The sequence below is a fragment of the Canis lupus genome, chromosome 23 (genome assembly GCF_048164855.1).
Source record: "Canis lupus baileyi chromosome 23, mCanLup2.hap1, whole genome shotgun sequence".
NCBI classification, from domain to species: Eukaryota; Metazoa; Chordata; class Mammalia; order Carnivora; family Canidae; genus Canis; species Canis lupus.
In genome coordinates, this window is record NC_132860.1 from 27,152,708 (window position 1) to 27,172,259 (window position 19,552).

General features: G+C 36.3%; 1 protein-coding gene across 6 annotated transcripts in view; it reads right to left on the reverse strand.

The window, feature by feature from the left end:
• Positions 1 to 200: 200 nt before the first annotated feature.
• The window catches only part of RAB6A (RAB6A, member RAS oncogene family), a 106,185-nt gene continuing 86,833 nt past the window's right edge, over positions 201 to 19,552 (reverse strand). For all 6 annotated transcript variants that reach the window (XM_072794583.1, XM_072794579.1, XM_072794585.1 and 3 more), the window contains 2 exons: positions 3,192 to 3,258; positions 201 to 2,216 (listed from right to left, as the gene is read on the reverse strand). In XM_072794583.1, the coding sequence (XP_072650684.1) occupies positions 2,152 to 2,216; positions 3,192 to 3,258 (132 nt within the window). In that variant the 3' untranslated portion in view covers positions 201 to 2,151. The remainder of the gene's footprint in view (positions 2,217 to 3,191; positions 3,259 to 19,552) is intronic.

Here is a 19,552-nt window from a genome sequence, read left to right on the forward strand (position 1 = left end):
AAAAAAAACTGGGACTATGAACACACTTCACTGCTTTAGTTAAAGAACCCCAAGCCAAATAAAAGGACCAATATTAAAAAGTAGTAGAACTGATTACTGTTTTAAAGATACATAAAAAGAGTCAAACACTACAGTGTAGGAAGACAACCACCCCCGTGTCAGAAATCACAACTTCTTCCAAATAAAGAATATGACCCATCTGCCATATTGAATTGATATTTATTTTAGGACATGCCATGTCAAAATAAAACAAAGAGTCAACCCTTGCCTTTAACAATAATATTGTATTATAAAAGCACTTTACAACTCCATCCCATCTTTGAGTATAACTTACTGGTATGTGGGCTAATGATTATCTGAAAGCATTTCTCTATTCAGACCCATAATCCAAGTGCTCTCTGAATATTACAAGGTGACAATAAGTGGGAATTGGAGAAGGAAGAGGAAAGAGGGGAATAAGGTTCTCCCAGTTAAGGGCTTTGTTGCAATGAGGGGCTGAAGGAGTATGAATTATTTTTGTTGCCTTTTCATCTTTATACTGTGTTAAGTAATGCTTACAACGTAAATTCAGTAGGCTTTTCCTGAGCTGTAACTCAGAAATTTTCTTCCTGCAAACAATGTATTTACAAATGTATTTATTAACTTACACAGCAATCTCACAATAACTAGTAAAGATTAAAATGGTGCACTCCTAGTATATTTGTTTACAGTGTTTTAAGGGAAATATATATTGCCATGGTGATGAAGCTCTAAATAGATTAGACAAAACATCTAAAAACTGAAAGTTTTTTTAAAAAAGGCAAAGAAATAAATATCATCAAAGAAAAAAGATTAATTCTAGCTTAAATATAAAACTAAATCACTGGTTAATTAACCAAACTATACAGATCTAATAAAAAGCAAAACCAGACTAAAAGACCCAACATTAAAAAAAAATGCTAAAAAATAAGGCATAAATCTGCATAATATTGAGTTATTTCCATTCTCTCCTTTCCCTCTTGTATGTATGCTTTTCCATATCTGCCTCTAGGGGCTTGTAAGAAAACTTTCCATTTTCAATTTGACCTCCAATGTCCTGAGCAAAGTATTTGCTATTCTGTTGAGGATTCTTTTGTTGATAATCTTTTAGTATCATTGTTTCTACTGGTTATTGTAATTTTGATCAAGGTGCCAATTTTAAATTCTTCCACTGGTTCTTCTTAAAGGAATTTGATTTCTATAGTGCCTTGCCTGCATAGCATTTTTTGAAAAAAGAACAAAAACCCAAGAGAAATCTATTGCTTACAAAAGTTTTCTTCTTTTTTTTTTTAAACAATTACCTTATCTTGACAATTTTAAAATCCTGGGAGAAATAGTTCACTGGAAGAATTTGGTATTAAAAACATGTTCTGAAGCACTGTTATCCTTTTCTCCCAGAGACTAACATATGAAAGGGTCATTTGTTTTGGTCTGAAACACACTGTATGCTCACTTAACTTGTAAGTACTTAGTATGTTCATTAGGACTCATTTTGAAGATATATCAGAATCTTTGTCTTATTCAAGCACTGCCTACCATGATAGTTGAGTTTTGACCTCAAATAAAATCTAATTTATATCACTGCTCAAAAATAATTTTGGACATCTTGGCCCAAGGCCTAGAGCAGGTGGTATCACTCAATTTGAAGGATCCAATGGGCTTGGTCTGAGTGCTGCTGTGTCATACCTCATTTGTTTTGAGGGAGAGAGTAAGAATACGGAATGCAGTAAGGGAGAGGTGAGAAAAGCAGAGATCAAGTAGGTAGGCAAGTGCTGCTATGAACAACTGCTCCTTAACCAAACCACATAATGTTGAAATTTCCATCATTTTGAAGTACATTATCATAACATTGAAAAAGAAGAAAAGTTGAGAAAATGTATCTAATTTTTAAAGTTATCACTGGAATATGTTGGAATCATTTGGCTTTTTGTAAAATATAAACAATGAAGACACTGACTTTTTGTGCTTGTGAAGCTAATAGATCATCTCCACGAGACAGGCAGCAATGATGAATTGCAATACATTATTACTGAAGGGAAAAGGTTCAAGCCAATATTCACACTGCAGTCAATGAAAGAGTAAGGGGGCCAAAGCAGTGAGCTTCTGGAGAAAAGTTAAAGATGCCATTGGGGATTAGCAGGAGCAGCCTCCTTCACTGACCGGTTGCTCTTGAGGCTTTTCCAGTTTTATGTCAATCACTGAAACAAAAGTTAAGGAGCTATAATGGGAAAGTACAATTCCAATTCTGCTGAATACTGACATCTCTTGCAAGCTCCTTCCATTTCCATTCCTATTGGCTTCAGAACATTATTTCCTATACAGTTAGTTCACTACATTAGGTGCTCAAATGGAATAAACTTGCTTATAACTAACTACTACATGCAACAAGGGTCAGAATAAGGTTAAGCCCTATTCATGAGGATCGGTTTTAAGGAAATTAGCCAAGCCAGAAACCATGTAAAGATGATATTCCTTATGGGATTATCTATAATAAAAATCTGAAAATAGCCTACAAAAGAGTTCTAGCAACAGAAAGAGAATAAATGATGTGACTTCAACTCTGTAGAACAAATCCTATTAAAATAATAAAGGCTTAGAAAATGCTAAAACATTTAGCAGTGAGAAAAGCTGAACACAAAGTACTATGAATCCTATGGCTTAATAAAAATGCATATGGAAAAACACTCTAGGTAAATATGAAACAATTAAAATATTAAAATTAAAAATCTTTTAAAATAATATGTCCTGTTTCTGAAAGCAGAGGCCATAATAAAACTCCAGATGAAGTTATTTCCTGCTTGTGCCAAACAGAAAGCTCAAATGTCAGGAAAAAGCAAAGGAGGAAAATATGATGTATATATAGGGAAAAAGCCAAGCCAATGGGACTCAAAATTAAGAGGCAAAAGGTTGGGATTCTAAGTTTACTGTTCATTAAAAATCAAGCAATTAAACAAACACAAACCCGCTCATTGATTAACTGCAGTGAACAGCAGGCTTCAAAAGGTACACCTGAACCACCAGATCTCATTTACCATAAAAACCATGGGGCTTCTATGCTCCTAAGCCCTGAATTCCTGGCCGTAAAAGGTAATAGCATAATATTCCTTAGCCAACCACGTGGAGCTCTAAAGACTAGTTAACAATAAAATTTTCTGATGAAACAAAAAGGATACTGTCTTCTCTGCTTCTGTCCTGTGTGCTTTCCATTCCAGGCAAAGCTGCTGCAACACGTCGGAAGAGCTGTGGAAAAAGAAATGTGATAATTGGAAGGGAAAATATAGCAAATGGTATCAAGTGAAAGTGGATGATCAGTGGATAGTGAGTTAAAAGATATGGCCTCTGTGTTAGACCTTAGCATAATGAAAGCATATTGAAATGTCTATTTATTGTATAAATGAGCACTATATGCTGTATGCCATATATGCCACATGTAAAGATATGATCCTTACTTTTCAACTGATGAGATCAGACATGAACAGCTAAGAAGTAAGCAGCAAAAATGTCATTTGACTTATAAAAACAAAGTACTATAACAACTCAGAGTAAGGACAGAAAATTGATTGCTTATTTAGGAAAACTATATAGTGGCATTCCTATCTTTTATAAACAGTTTTTTAAGGTCAGTGAGTATATGGTAAAAATCAGTCTAGTCAAAATTACCCTGGATAATTCCTTAGGAAAGCACTATGTTAGAGACCAACACACCACCTCTCAAATCCAAAGCAGATGGCTTTTCCTCCATCTCTAGTGGAGCCAGTGGTTGGCTTGTGTCTGAGGTATGATTTATGAAAAATATCTTCAAAAGGAGAATCACACTAAGCCTGATGAGATGGTCACTTTGAGAGGTATGCAGGAACAGAAACTGACTGAAGGAACAACAGATTCATCCTCCTATTATGTATCCATTACTACACATATACGCACTGGGTAGAATGGTAGGTGAAACTGATTATTTCAATCATTTCTCTTTTTGGCAAGCAGTATAAATTCCTACAAGTTAAAAGCACACGTGATACAACTCCCTTGTACTAAATACCTGCTTGTTTGAGTCGGGACACAGAAATGAACAAGATGTAGTTTTTTAATTCAAGGAGCTCACAGTTTGGTAAGAGAGATAAATGCAAATAATTCTTTATGTTATAATGTGATAAGTGCTATCAACCAAGAAGTACAAAATGATATGAGAACACAGATATAAAGCCCTTCTCAGGACACAGGGGAAAATCTAGGTGGTGACTGACATTTTCAGTTGGGATTTAAAGGCAGTTTTCACTTGACTGAAAAACATGCTATGCAAAGCGCTCAGAACTTAAGTGCTCCACAAATGTTGCTGAGTTAAAATGAGAAGGGATAGAAACAAGAGAAAATCAGAGATGAAAGACTAGAATCCTACATCATCTGTTTAGGGAAAGGAATATAGAAAGGAAGCAAATTTTTATCTGTAGGCAATAGTCTGGTGGGGTATGATTAGGGAAGACCTGAGAAAAAGTCTAATTGTTTTGGTTCTATAAGGTTTAGGAGCATTTTAGAGATCAAAGTCATTAGCCTTAATATTCTTTTTCCCTTGCCCTCAAAATTACTGAAATCAGAAATGTGCTGACTATACACTATGGCTGTTAAAATTATCGAGAGCAAGACTGAATATCACTATTATAGAATGAATTTTCTAGAATGAACAATTTGGTATCATGCCACATTTGTTAGCTGCGAGACAATCAAATGCCTGAACAATGTTCAGAGAAAAGCACAAGGTATGTTCAAGAATGTTTAAGGTAGTCCAGACTGGCGGAGCACACAATATGTAGGATTAGAAGGGAACTTTGTCCTGTGGGCAAAGGCAGGCATTAAAAACAGCAGTTTGCATCAGGACTTTCATTAGTGATTCTAGTTCTTTTACTATGGCTACAAAGATCTACAAATCACATCTTGAAAGTACTTTAAAGGGCAGAATGAAAAAAAAAATGAAAAAAAAAATAAAGGGCAGAATGGCAAAAAGCTAAAAACTAAAAGGTGAAGTTCACAGTTTATATTCTGGGCAGGCCACTTAGGTGACAGGTCATCTTTCTGTTCCTCAGTTTTCTCATCTGTAAAACGGGCTTAAAATAATAGTATACTTAACTAAATTATTTTTTAATTTATTTTTTAAAAGATATTATTTATTTATTCATGACAGACACAGAGAGAAAGAGAGGCAGGGACACAGGCAGAGGGAGAAGCAGGCTCCATGCAGGGAGCCTGGCGTGGGATTCGATCCCTGGTCTCCAGGATCACATCCTGGGCTGAAAGTGGCTAAACCACTGGGCTGCCCAACTAACTAGATTATTGTGAAAATTAAGGGAAATCATTAGGTTAACTGCTTAAAACTGATTTGTTATATATAAACAGTAGCTCTATTTCTACTAGAGACTAGTCATAATTACTCATGGTCCTGGGGCTATTTTTCCAAATGTTATGAAATTCTGGAGTGAATTCTAGGACTAAAATAAAACACCAACAGGTGTAAAATTCTGCTCTAAGAAGCTATTTAAAACTAGTGGGAAAGATGTGGGGGTTGGGAAAGACCGCAAAGTATTAGGGCAGAACTGAAATGTTTTTATTTATGAATATCTAGAAATCTTCCCAAGATCTCCTAGTTTGCTTCTGATAGGAAATATTTATTTTAAAAACTGTTTAAATGTTCAAAATACACAATCTTTTCAGCTTCTAAGGATATCAAAGTTTATTACAGGCTAGCTTAAAAATGGAAAAATATATTTAATAAACATTAAAGTGTGTGTATATAGATGTATATATGCACATATATATATATGTATATTTTTTGTGGAGGAGGCATTGGGAAAATTTTTCTGTAAAAATGGAATAAAATGGTTTACAGGTTCTGACGCTTTAAAAAAAAGTACATAAGGGATGCCTGGGTGGCTCAGCAGTTGGGCATCTGCTTTGGCTCAGGGCATGATCCAGAAGTCCCAGGATCAGGTCCCACATCAGGCTCCCTGCATGGAGCCTGCTTCTCTCTCTGCCTATGTCTCTGCCTCTCTCTCTGTGTGTCTCTCATGAATGAATAAATAAAATTAAAAAAAAAAAAGTACATAATTAAAGAGGTCTTTCAGAGATGGTATTGTTATATTCTTACTTATCTACCTAGTTTCATAATATAACACAGTAGGGCATTCTGGGGGGCTCAGCGGTTTAGTGCCACCTTCAGCCCAGGGCGTGATCCCGGAGTCCCAGGATCAGGTCCCACGTCGGGCTCCCTGCATGGAGCCTGCTTCTCCCTCTGCCTGTGTCTCTGCCTCTCTCTCTCTCTCTGTGTCTCTCATGAATAAATAAATAAAATCTTTAAAAAAAAATACAACACAGTATTCAATGTGTTTTTAGAAAGAGTGTAAAATTCAAATCAAGAAACTACTACTAACTACCCCATTATGATAGCTTTGTGACCTCGAGGATATTTCCCTAATCTAACTTAGATTCTTTCTAAAGAAAAGAATGGGCTAGAGTTGTCCAGTTCGACTTATTTTTACTTTTGAAATTAGAAATATTTTAGGAGGGATCCCTGGGTGGCGCAGTGGTTTGGCGCCTGCCTTTGGCCCAGGGTGTGATCCTGGAGACCCGGGATCGAGTCCCACGTCGGGCTCCCGATGCATGGAGCCTGCTTCTCCTTCTGCCTGTGTCTCTGCCTCTCTCTCTCTCTCTCTCTCTGTGTGACTATCATAAAATAAAATAAAATAAAATATTTTAGGAAAATTTCCTTGAAAGGTTATGTCTCGTGAAGTCCTTCCCTCTATACCAGTGGTTCTCAATACCTGCCATGCATCATAATAACCCAGGAAACTAAAAACAAAACCAGATGCATGGGCCCCACCTGCATAGATAGATTTAACTAATTTGGGGTGGGGTGAGGCCCTTACTGGTTCATTAAAAGATCTCTGGATAATTCTAATGTGCAACCAGGGTTCAAGATCGATGATGCTGTAACACTAATTTGTAAGGAGTGTGAAGTAATCAAAAAGAAGCTAATGCTGAGTGATGAGGGAACAGAAGGCAAGCTGAGGATAAAGCAGGAACTGACACCCAGCAACCTCCTTGCCCCCAAAGCAGATGGGATATATGTGACTTTCCTCAGGCACTCCCGACTGCCCCAAAGCTAAGGAAAGGAAAAACAAAGAGTTAACATATAGAGATCACAATCCTGCAAGGCATGAGTCTCCCTCAGTTTACAAATGTCTTAGTAAATTATAATAAAAAAGCATTTTTATCAATAACTTAGCTTCCAGAAGGCAATGTAGATACAATTAAATGTCCTTAAAACTTAGCAGCCCATTGACAAAAACTTGAAGTAGGCAGAGTGTAATCTTCTTCCAGGAAGCTCCCAATTAACTTAATGTTAAAGCCTTCCTAAAAGGAAAAACAACCTTGATTTGACAATGGCAAGGCCTCCAATATCCTATGAGTCTTAACTATGAAAATCCCATTAAAACCTCCCTTGTCCTTAACTTCCCCATTTCCCAAGTGTATAATCAGCCATCTCTCAAACCAGGGTGCAGCAGCTCTTTCTGCCCAAGGGTCCTGTCTCTGTGCTTTAGTAAAACCACCATTTTGCACCAAAGGCATCTCAAGAATTCTTTCTTGGTTATCAGCTCCAGAATCACCCCATCAAACCTCATCTACATTCCAAAACTCCATCACTGAGTGCTTACTTTGTCAGAATCTTCATGTTTCCCATTTTAATCCTCACAGTAACTTGTGGGGAAGATATTAATATCTTCATTTTATAGAAGATTATTTACCATATACCAAATGAACAGCAGAGCTGATACTGCAAAGGTAGTATTTTTTTTCTCCTACCTTATACTTCTTAGTATAAATGGGAGGTTTTCTTTCTTTCTTTTTTTTTTTTTTAAATGGAAGGTTTCCTATGTGTGAAGAAATTGTTAGCTAACAATCCAGGGTAAGAGGTATTTGCCTTGTGAAATTATACATACAAATCACAGACATAAAAACTTTTCTATACATTTTCTAGAACTTAAAATTTTTATCTATAGTTTTAACCAGTGTATTTGAAAAGTTTGGTGTTCTCTCAAAATATTTCAATTAGAGGAAAGGAATCAATGTCACTAACCTAAACTCAATCCAGGACACCCTAAAATGAGCCAAGTAAAAGCCTTACAAAAACAATGTTCTAACCTTATAGAAATATGTATAAGACAGGAAGGCGGGCAGCCCTGGTGGCTTAGTGGTTTAGTGCCGCCTTTGGCCCAGGGCGTGATCCTGGAGACCAGGGATCGAGCCCCACGTCAGGCTCCCTGCATGGAGCCTGCTTCTCCCTCTGCCTGTGTCTCTGCCTCTCTCTCTCTCTGTGTCTTTAATAAATAAATAAAAAATCTAAATAAAAAAAAGGGGGGGGAGGCAAAGACTCTAGGGGATTAAGCTGTAATCATTAAAGGAAAAATCCATTTCTTAAATGCCAATGATACACTTAACAGAAGCTTCTGCTTTATTAGTAATCACAGATGATTAAGAATGGGGCCTCCCCTGATCATCCTATCTATATGTAATCTTATTCATTTCTTCAACAAATATGCCTCCTTGTGACATCACTGATTTTACATCTCAATCATTACTGTGGATCTTACTGTCTCTGTAGTACTGGCAAGGCATTTATCATGTATTACCTACCCTTTACTACATAATTTTCATGAGAATGTGATTCTTTTCAACTATATCATAAGCTTTTTAGAAATCAACAATCACATTTCACATAACTAAATTCTCCAAAAACTTACAATGGTCTTATATACCACAGGTAATTGACATGTGTGAATTAAGATACATGATTAAAACTATAAGATGAAGGGATGTCTGGGTGGCTCAGTGGTTGAACATCAGCCTTCAGCTCAGGGCGTGGTCCCAATGTCCCGGGATCCAGTCCCACATCAGACTCCTCGCAGGGAGCCTGCATCTCCCTCTGCCTATGTCTTTTCCTCTCTCTGAGTGTCTCTCATGAATAGATAAAATCTTTAACAACAAAAACAAAAAAAGTCCAAGATGAAGACTTGTTATGAGCCAAGAACTATGCAGACATGGGATATAATGGTATATTATGCTTAAAGTACATATGCTTCTCAGCCGGTATAACATAATTCACACACACACACACACACACACACGTATGCACAACCCCACTGTACGTATGCAAGCTTTCACTGATCTGTTAGCCCTGATGTACATCAGCTTTCATTAATTTTTCACAAAGTCCTCATTTTCTTTCAAACAAATCTTTTTCTTCTGACAAGTACTGATGATTTTGAAGTTAAAGATCAAGAAATGTTTCTGTTCTTTTCCTATTTGCCAGTGCTATAAAATTAGAAAACAGAGTAAGAAAGGTGACACCCACACATTTAATACTTCACTAAAAGAATGCATTAATTCTCAGATGAAGTCAGGTGAAGCCTTAAATAATTACCTTCTCATTACCATTTCCCTTCAGCAATTTAAACACCATACCACATTCACAAAAGAAAGCAGTATTACAGCATTTTAAAAACCAAAAAAATAAGGGTTAAAATACTTACCAAAGGCTATCTTTTTTAAAAAGATTTATTCATTTTAGAGAGAGAGAGAGAGCAGAGGAAGGGGCAGAGAGAGACAGGGAGAGAATACTCAAGCAGATTCATTCTCTGCTGAGTGTAGACCCCAACATGGAAGATCGATCTCATGACCCTGAGAGATCATGACCTGAGCTGAAATCAAGGGTTGGATGCTTAACTGACTAAGCCACTTAGGTACCTATATAGGCTACTTTTCTATGAAATACTGAATGGGATGAAAAATATTACTTAAATATCCTATATTAATAGGTATTACTAAAAAAAAAAAAAAAAAAAAAAAAAAAAAAAAAAAAAAAAAAAAAATAGGTATTACTTATTGTAGTTCTAGCCCTGATAGTATTTTTATTTAAAAAAAAATAGAATAACAATATTTTTAAAGATATAACCAGGGTTTTTTCTTTTCTTAAGATTTCATTTATTTATTCATGAGAGACACAGAGAGAAGGCAGAGACATAAGGGAGAGGGAGAAGCAGGCTGCTCACAGGGAGCCTGCTTCAGAACTCGATCCCAGAACTCTGGGATCATGCCCTGAGTCAAAGGCAGACACTCAACTGCTGAGCCACCCAGGAGTCCCAATAACCAGGTTTTTATGCCAGGTTAAAGGTCAGAGAGGTTACAGACAGACATTTTTATTTTTTATTTTTTTTAATTTTTTATTTTTTTTAATTTATGATAGTCACACACACAGAGAGAGAGAGAGAGAGAGAGAGGCAGAGACATAGGCAGAGGGAGAAGCAGGCTCCATGCACCGGGAGCCCGATGTGGGATTCGATCCCGGGTCTCCAGGATCGTGCCCTGGGCCAAAGGCAGGCGCCAAACCGCTGCGCCACCCAGGGATCCCCCGACAGACATTTTTAAAAAAGAAAAAGTAACAGTATTGGGCAGGAATAAATTTGTTTTATTTTAAGCAAACAATTTTAGGTATTAAGGCACAATCACTTGAACTATCGTCAGATATTAATGATGCATTAATAAACTCTCTCCTAAAATTGTTTAAAAAGTAAACAGAAGGCCACCCTGGGTGGCTCAGCGATTTAGCACTGCCTTCGGCCCAGGGTGTGGCCCAGGGTGTGATCGAGTCCCTGCATGGAGCCTGCTTCTCCCTCTGCCTCTTTCTTTCTCTGTGCCTTTCATGAATAAATAAACAAAATCTTAAAAAAACAAAACAAAACAAAACAAAACAAAAACACAAAGCAAACAGAACAATAATGTCCATTTTCAGCTTTTATTATGTGTATTATAATCCAGTATAATAAGCGAATAGGGGATAAGGACTCCAATTAGCAGATTAGCAGAAAGCTAGAAAACATCTCTGTGCATAGAAAATAGAGCTAGACTATACCTTTAGTAGTGATAAAACACATCTATACAAAAAGATTACTATGTAAGTTCTAGTGAAAGCACACGATTTTCTCAAATGAGTAAAATGCACAGTCATCAAAAGTATTGTGCTTTGCAAACATTATGGCTAAACAAACAATGCTTACTAAACAAGCATGTAAGACTGTGATTCACAATGTTTTCCAAGACAATGAACTGTGAAATTTACCTGGTAAATTTCTGAATATCAGCAGCATTTTTGAATTGTGACTGACCTATAACAAACTCTCAGAAGAAGTCTGAGATTATTTCTTCATTATAATTTGTTGATGTTACTTATTGAATATATAAATTAAAAAATCAATTTATTTTGATGCTAAGTAACATACAGAATTCAGAAAGAAATGGCCTTTCATGTTAAAAAAAAAAAAACCTCAGTATGTACATGCTAAGTAGTCTCAGTTGTTACATTTATAAGATGTTTTAAGTTTCAGCCCCCTATAAGTTTAATTTTTTAAAAGATCTGAGAGTGAGAGTGAGAGTGAGGAGTGCATGCAAGCAGGGGGTGGGGAGGGACGGGAGAGGGAGAGAGAATCTCTAGCAGACTCCTCACTGAGAGGAGCCCTATGACCTGAGCCAAAATCAAGAGTTGGTAGCTTAACCAACTGAGACACCCTGGCAACACTAACCCCCATAGGTTTACTATTACCTCCAATTTTGGTAATAGCAAACTGACTTATATAGGATTAACACTCTTGCAGATGGCTATTATTAACTCTGGACAAATTTAAAAAGCAATTATTTAGGGATGACTGGGTGGCTCAGTGGTTGAACATCTGTCTTCAGACCAGGGCATGATCCTGGAGTCCCAGGATCAAGTCCCACATCAGGCTCCCTGCATGGGGCCTGCTTCTCCCTCTGTCTGTGTCTCTGCCACTCTCATGAATAAATAAATAAAATCTTAAAAAAAAAAAAAAAAAAAAGCAATTATTTGAAGGCTCCCAAGAGCAACACAAAGCAGATACAAATTAGGGAGAATTCAACCTTGGGAAGAAGGGAATCCACACTTACTGAGTGAGATCCAGGTTTATATAGATTTTCTAAAACCCATTCCTAGCCTGTGCAATACGAGGTGGCCAGAACTCATGCAGAAAAATAGTTTTAAAGGTCTGCAGTGGGCAGCCCCGGTGGTCCAGTGGTTTGACACCATCTTCAGCCCAGAGTGTGATCCTAGAGACCTGGGATCGAGTCCCACATTGGGCTCCCTGTGTGGAGCCTGCTTCTCTCCCTCTGCCTGTGTCTCTGCCTCTCTGTCATGAATAAATAAATAAAGATCTTAAAAAAAAAAAAAAAAGGGTCTGCAGTGTCAGTGGATTGCTAGTGTGGCTGGATTGAGGAAGGAAACAACAGGAGCACCTGGGTGGCTCAGTGGTTGAGAATCTGCCTTTGGCTCAGATTGTGATCCTGGGGTCCTGGAATCTAGGCCCGCATGGGGCTCCCTACAGGGAGCCTGCTTCTCCCTCTGCCTATGTCTCTGCCTCTCTCTGTGTCTCTCATGAATGAATGAATGAATGAATAAATAAATAAATAAATAAATAAATAAATAAATAAATAAAATCTTAAAAAAAAAAAAAAAGGAAATAACAAAAAGGAGGAAGCCAAGAGGAGGAACTCTAAAGTCTACACTTAAATATCCTGCAAATCTCAGTTGACTCTTCAATGGTACTTATGTAGGAGAGACTGCAAGGAGCCCATCTGAAAGCAACAGCTAGAAGGCTGGAAGAAACGAGCAGAGATTTCAGTTACTGCCTTCTCCAGAGGTACACTTTATTTTATTTTTTTCAGAGGTACACTTTAGAGTTTGAATCCTACCAAGACAGAAAAGCTTGATAAATACCTCAGGCTTTCGATCCACCAAAACAAAACATAACATCAAGACTCCACACAAGTTCAAGCTGATTAGCCAGTAATATAACAACTTGCCATAATAAAACTCAGCCTTTTGCAGAGAAAAATAACAGAAACCAGAGTCTTCGTGTGTTATATACAATGCTGAACATACAACCAAAAATGTCTAGACATGTGAAGAAACAGGAAAATTTAATCTAGAGGCAAGAGGAAAAATAGCCAATAGAAACAGACTCAGATATTGGATTAGTAGACAATAAGTTCTTTCTTTCTTTTTTTAAGATGTTATTTATTTATTTAAGAGAAAGAGCACAAGCAGGAGGAGAGGGAGAAGCAGGATCCCTGCTGAGCAGGAAGACTGATGTGGGGCTTGATGCTTAACCAACTGAGCCACCTAGGTGACCCTTTAGACAATAATTTCAAGGCAAGTATTATAAATATGTTCAAGAACTTTAAGGTAACAAAGCCACAATGATCAAACAGATGGGATACTCCAACAGAAAAATGGACACAAAGTAATAAAGGAAATATCTAGGAATGAGTATAATATCTGAAATTATAAATTCATTGGATGGACTTAATAGCAGTTTGGATATGGGAGAAAAGGACTGGTGAACCTGAAGACATATCAATATTATCTAATCTTAAAAAGCATTTAAAAAGGATTAAACATGGGCAATGCTTCAGTGACCAGTAGGACAACATTGAGCCATTTAACAGATGTGTCACTGGAATTCTAGAAGAAGAGGAAAGAAGAAAATGAGGGAAGAAAAATACTTTAATATGACACACTACATATAGAGAACATACAAATTAGAGTTCACTTCTCATTAGAAACAATGGAAGCCAGAAGACAATGAAATAGCATCTTTAAAATATTGGAAGAAAAATATCTGTCAGCCTGATATTCAATAACTAACAAAAACCTTCTTCAAAATTATTCTTCGAAGAGCCTTTTGGGCTAATTGAAAGCTAGGCAAATTTATTACTGAGACCTCAATGGGAAACAGTAAAGAAAGTTATTTAGGCTAAAGGGAAATATAGCAGATGAAAAATTCATATCTATAAGAAGAAATGGAGAGCAATGGGAATTGTAAATATACAGGTAAATAGAAAAAGCTGTCCTTTCTTCTCTTAATTACTATTTAAAGCAAAAATTAAAACATCTCTTATGGGGCTCATAATGTATGTAAGCATAAAATGTGTGACACTAATAACACAAAGGAAGAATGTATAGGTGTATAGGTACAAAGGAGAAAATGATATATTAACTCTAGTTCAATCCCTCGAGCAATTACTAAAAAGGTTATGAAAGTTCTAGCTAAAAATACAAAGAGGAGTTAAAATACAACGTAAAAACATTTGATTAAATTAAAATGGCAGGCAAGGGAACCCTGGGTGGCGCAGCGGTTTAGCGCCTGCCTTTGGCCCAGGGCGCGATCCTGGAGACCCGGGATCGAGTCCCACGTCAGGCTCCCGGTGCATGGAGCCTGCTTCTCCCTCTGCCTATGTCTCTGCCTCTCTCTCTCTCTCTCTCTCTCTGTGACTATCATAAATAAATAAATAAAAAAAAAAATTAAAATGGCAGGCAAGCAGATAACAAAGAATAAATGACAGACATGTACCCAACTACATTAATTATTACATTATATCTAAATAAACCAAACACTGTGATTAAAAAGCAGAGATTTTCAGACTTGATTGTTTTTTTTTTTTCAGACTTGATTTTAAAAAACAGTGAAATCCAACTATATGCCATCTAACAGTGACCTACTTTACAAGGAAAAAGATATATCAATCAAACAAAAAGAGAACTGATGTGGCTATATTAAAATCAGATAAAGACTTGGAGACAAGGAGTCTTATTAGAGATAAAGAGGAACATTTCTTAACACTAAAACAACATCAACAACGTTTTAGGAAGACAATAATAACCTTAAATATGTATGCATTCAATAAAGAATTTCCAAATACATAAAGTAAAAGCTGACAGATCTAAATGGCAAAACAGGCAAATACAAATGTTATTGTAGATTTTAATACAATAACACTCTTTTTAATCCTTTTACAGTAATTGATAGAACTACAGACAAAAAAATAAGACTATTTAAGATATGAACAATGCTATCAACTATCTTGATATAATTGATATTTATAAAACATTATAATTGGCAACTATACAAAACTATTGTTTTTCAGTGGAATATTCACCAAAACAAGCTATATGCTAGGCCATGATTCAAATCTCAATAAATTATGAAGGACTAAAATGTTATGTAGTACATTATCTGACCACAACAGAACTAAACCTGAAGCTGTAACAGTAAGAGATCTAGAAATGCCCCAACTATTTGGAAATTAACATATCTTCTATATCTTCACTGATACAGTCATTACATCTCTCTATGTATTTATTGAAATTCACCTATATCTAAACCTTAAATATGTGCATTTCACTTAAGTACATAAATGTTTACCTCAATAAAATAATTGGGAAAAAAAGTTCAAAGTATGTTTAGCTGAATTCAAAGGAACTCAAGAGGCTGGAGTATCTAAGTCACAGTGAAAATACTGAACAAAGGACAATTCCCCATGTAACCTAGATTCTCTAAGCTTTTTCAGTCTGAGAAATTCTTAAGACAGAGTCAAGCTCATTAAATATTTTTTTTCTTAAGGTATAACATGGCAGCCCTAAGTATCTGCTTAAAAAATACAACATATTATTCTTCCATTCAGTGAACATTTATTGAGTTCAGCATGACAGGAGGCAGAATTGACAAAAAACTCTATATGAAAAGTAAGAAGGGGGGATGCCTGGGTGGCTCAGCGGTTGAGTGTCTGCCTTCGGCTCAGGGCGTGATCCCAAAATCTGGGATCGAGTCCCACCATCAGACTCCCTGCAGGGAGCCTGCTTCTCCATCTACTGTCTCTGCCTCTCTCCCTCTCTCTGTGTCTCTCATGTGTCTCTCTGTGTCTCTCATGAATAAATGAATAAATAAATATTTTTAAAATAAATAAATCTTAAAAAAAAGTAAGAAGGGGAGCTACTTCAATAATTAGGAAAGGCACTCGATCTACATTTGATTATGTCTGAACCAAATTTTTGATTACAAATAACAAGAGAAGAAACAGTATTTTAGGAAGGACAATAACATATAATGGAAATATGGGAACAGAGTAAGCCTAGAGGACTATAAGCAGTACAGTATAGGTATACAGTGGCCAAAGATGAAGATTTCGAGCAGCAGTGCAGAGCGTACTAAGGACTTTGCTTAAAATTCAGGATAAAATTCATAAGTAACCTAATTAAATGTGTATTAAAAAAAAATCACTCTGATAGCAGGATAGAGGGTTATCTAAAGTGGGGCAAGAATGAAGGCAGCTATCTGTTAATAAGCTATGGTAGCAGGCAAGGGAATACACAACAGGGCCTAATATAGCAGAATCAATATGTATATAAATGACCTTTAAAAAAAAAAGATTTAGGGATCCCTGGGTGGCGCAGCGAGCGCCTGCCTTTGGCCCAGGGCGCGATCCTGGAGACCCGGGATCGAGTCCCACGTCAGGCTCCCTGCATGGGGCCTGCTTCTCCCTCTGCCTGTGTCTCTGCCTCTCTCTCTGCGTGTGACTATCATGAATAAATAAATAAAATCTTAAAAAAAAAAAAAAAGATTTATTTATTTATTTTAGAAAAAGAAAGCACAAGTGGGGGGGAGGGGTAGAGAGAATCCTCAGCAGTCTCCCCACTGAGCAGGGTGTCCCACATGGGGCTCAATCCAAGGACCTTGAGTTCATGACCTGAGCCAAAATCAAGAGCTGGATGCTTAACTGACTGAGCTACTCAGGTGCCCCTAAATGAATGCTTTTAAGGCTTGAATAAAAATGAGTCAAAAAATTTGAATTTCACTAGGTTTGTTCTCCTACTTCATGAAGACTTTTATTTTTATTTTTATTTTTTTTTAAAAGATTTTATTTACGGGATCCTGGGTAGCTCAGTTGGTTAAGTCTGCCTTCAGCTCAGGTCATGATTTTGGGGTCCTGGAATTAAGACCTTCGTTGGGCTCACTGCTTAGCAGGGAGTAGGCTTCTCCCACTCCCTTTACCCCTCCCCACCTCACTTGCCCTCCCAAATAAATAAAATCTTCAAAATAAATAAGAATGTTATGTATTTATTCGGGGGAGAGAGCAAGGAGGTATAAATAAATAAATAAATAAATAAATAAATTAATTAATTTTGTATTTATCTATAAAAATAAAATAAATTTATTTAATTAATTAACCAATTAAAAAAATAAAGTTTAAAATCATTAAGCAATTCTCTAATCCTAGGAGGTATCCCTGGAAACAATCTGCCATTCTAAACATCTCTGTCCTTTCTTACCTTTGTTTAGTTATCAACTACCCCACTCTCTACCAAAGATAGTAGGATAGAGGAAAATATTCCTAATTTCTACAGTAGGCTGTGTGGGCTTTAAAAATATTTGTCTTAGGGAAAACTTCTCTCACCAATTTCCCCCCCTACTGCCAAAGTTTCCAATGGCATGATAAACATTCTATTTGCAAAATAAGTACTGAACTCAAACCACACAAGGTGCATTGTCCAGAGTCAGGAATTGGACAACGGTTATTTGGTAGATTTGATTTAGATTTCATTTAGGAATATTTGAATTTTTCCATATACTTAATATATCAAGTGATATCAAAAGGAATGTTTTTTTGTGTGTGTGTGTCTTTGTTTTTAACGCTGGGGTGATATGTAGTGCAACTAAAAGAAAAAAACGATTTCTTCAATTTCTAGGCATTTAAATAATTTTTAAAATGATACCCTATTTGGTGCAGCCCAGGTGGCTCAGCGGTTTAGCACCGCCTTCAGCCTAGGGCCTGATCCTGGAGACCCAGGATCGAGTCCCATGTCAGGCTCCCTGCATAGAGCCACCTTCTCCCTCTGCCCCCACCCGTCTTTCTCTGTCTCAAATAAATAAATAAATAAATAAATAAATAAATAAATAAATAAATAAATAAATAAATCTTTATAAAATGACACCCTATTTGATTAGTTTTTAAGCTCCTTCATAAAAATGCATTTAAGGAATAGACAACCCATAAGAAGTAATGTGATGTATTTCTTAGCTAATATTTAAAATTAGTAATCTTCCCACATGATATATAGGCCATATAATTAATCACTGACAAAGGGGAAAATTTTAGCTTATTATTTAAATGTACTTATTAACATAAGATTTATTTTTTTTTTTAAATTTTTTTTTTTAATTTTTATTTATTTATGATAGTCACAGAGAGAGAGAGAGAGAGAGAGAGGCAGAGACACAGGCAGAGGGAGAAGCAGGCTCCATGCACTGGGAGCCTGACGTGGGATTCGATCCCGGGTCTCCAGGATCGCGACCTGGGCCAAAGGCAGGCGCCAAACCGCTGCGCCACCCAGGGATCCCTTAACATAAGATTTAAATTCTTTTTTTGGTTTCATTCTTTCAATCAGTAGGGAGAAGGGGGGAAGTGGTTCCAGGATTTTTGTCTTAACTAAATTATGTAACAAAGCAAAGGTCTTTAAATGTTGAAATAAAATTCTAACATACTATGGTACTCCCTATAGAATGCAAAGTAATGGTTTTTGTGAGGTAAGAAAGAAGCTAAAAAAAAAAAAAATTTTAAAGGCAGCTCTCTTCCAAAATTTGAAAACAGTAATTTTGATCATATTTATATTTAAAAGATAATAAAATCAGGTCTCAAAAGAATCAGGAACTTCAGCTAATTCAGATGTTCAGACATATCTAAATAAAGAGAAATAATAAAGTAGCAAATAGGTTTCGAATTCAGGGTAAGATTGTGTTGTAAAAGAATTCTCTCTTCATTATCACTGGCTAGCTATATCCGTATGCATGGGTCAGGCTTCTAGAAAAAATCATGTGCCTAGTGCTGAAAAAGTTCTAAAATTAGATTGTGGTAATGGTCCCACAATGCTTTAAATTCACTAAAAAATTCCTGAAATGTATATTTAAAACATATGAATTTTGTGGTATGGAAATTATGCTTCAATAAAGCTTTTTAAAAATTATGTTTATAAAATAACAAATGAACGACATATATAATTTTCTTGGCATGCTGAGAATTATCTTAACTTGGAAGCAATTACATATTATGAAGATACAGCTATCACTAGTGACCACTGTATGCTGATGACTTTAGACTTCCAAATCTATAAGATTATTCGGGGTCAGGCCTAGGGGGCCACAGCAATCCCTTTAGACACTAATCCAGACCAAAAGATGTCTTCGGGAATACCCTACTTTGACATATAAGCAACTTGCGCATTCATATCCTTATCAAAATGTCTATAATAGATGAAAGCTAGATGAAGCTACCCACTGCTCTTAGAACAGTAATAAGTGATAATAATTGTGCTACCTTTTATTACTCAAAATTTTTAATTGTCTATGGCTCCTATGAGTTCATTTACTTATCATTTTCTAAATTCCAGAGACATTGATAGGTCCTGTGAACATATAACTTTGATGGGAGAAATATTTCCAACATAATGTGGTAAGTTCTAGGAGATGGTTTCATGGGGGTTAGGGCGGCCGGAAAAAAACACGGAAAAGTATCATTTATTGCTAAATAAAATAGTCTGCAGGTATGGTATGGTAGAGAATGTCAGAAAAAATGGTTTTGAAGAGCT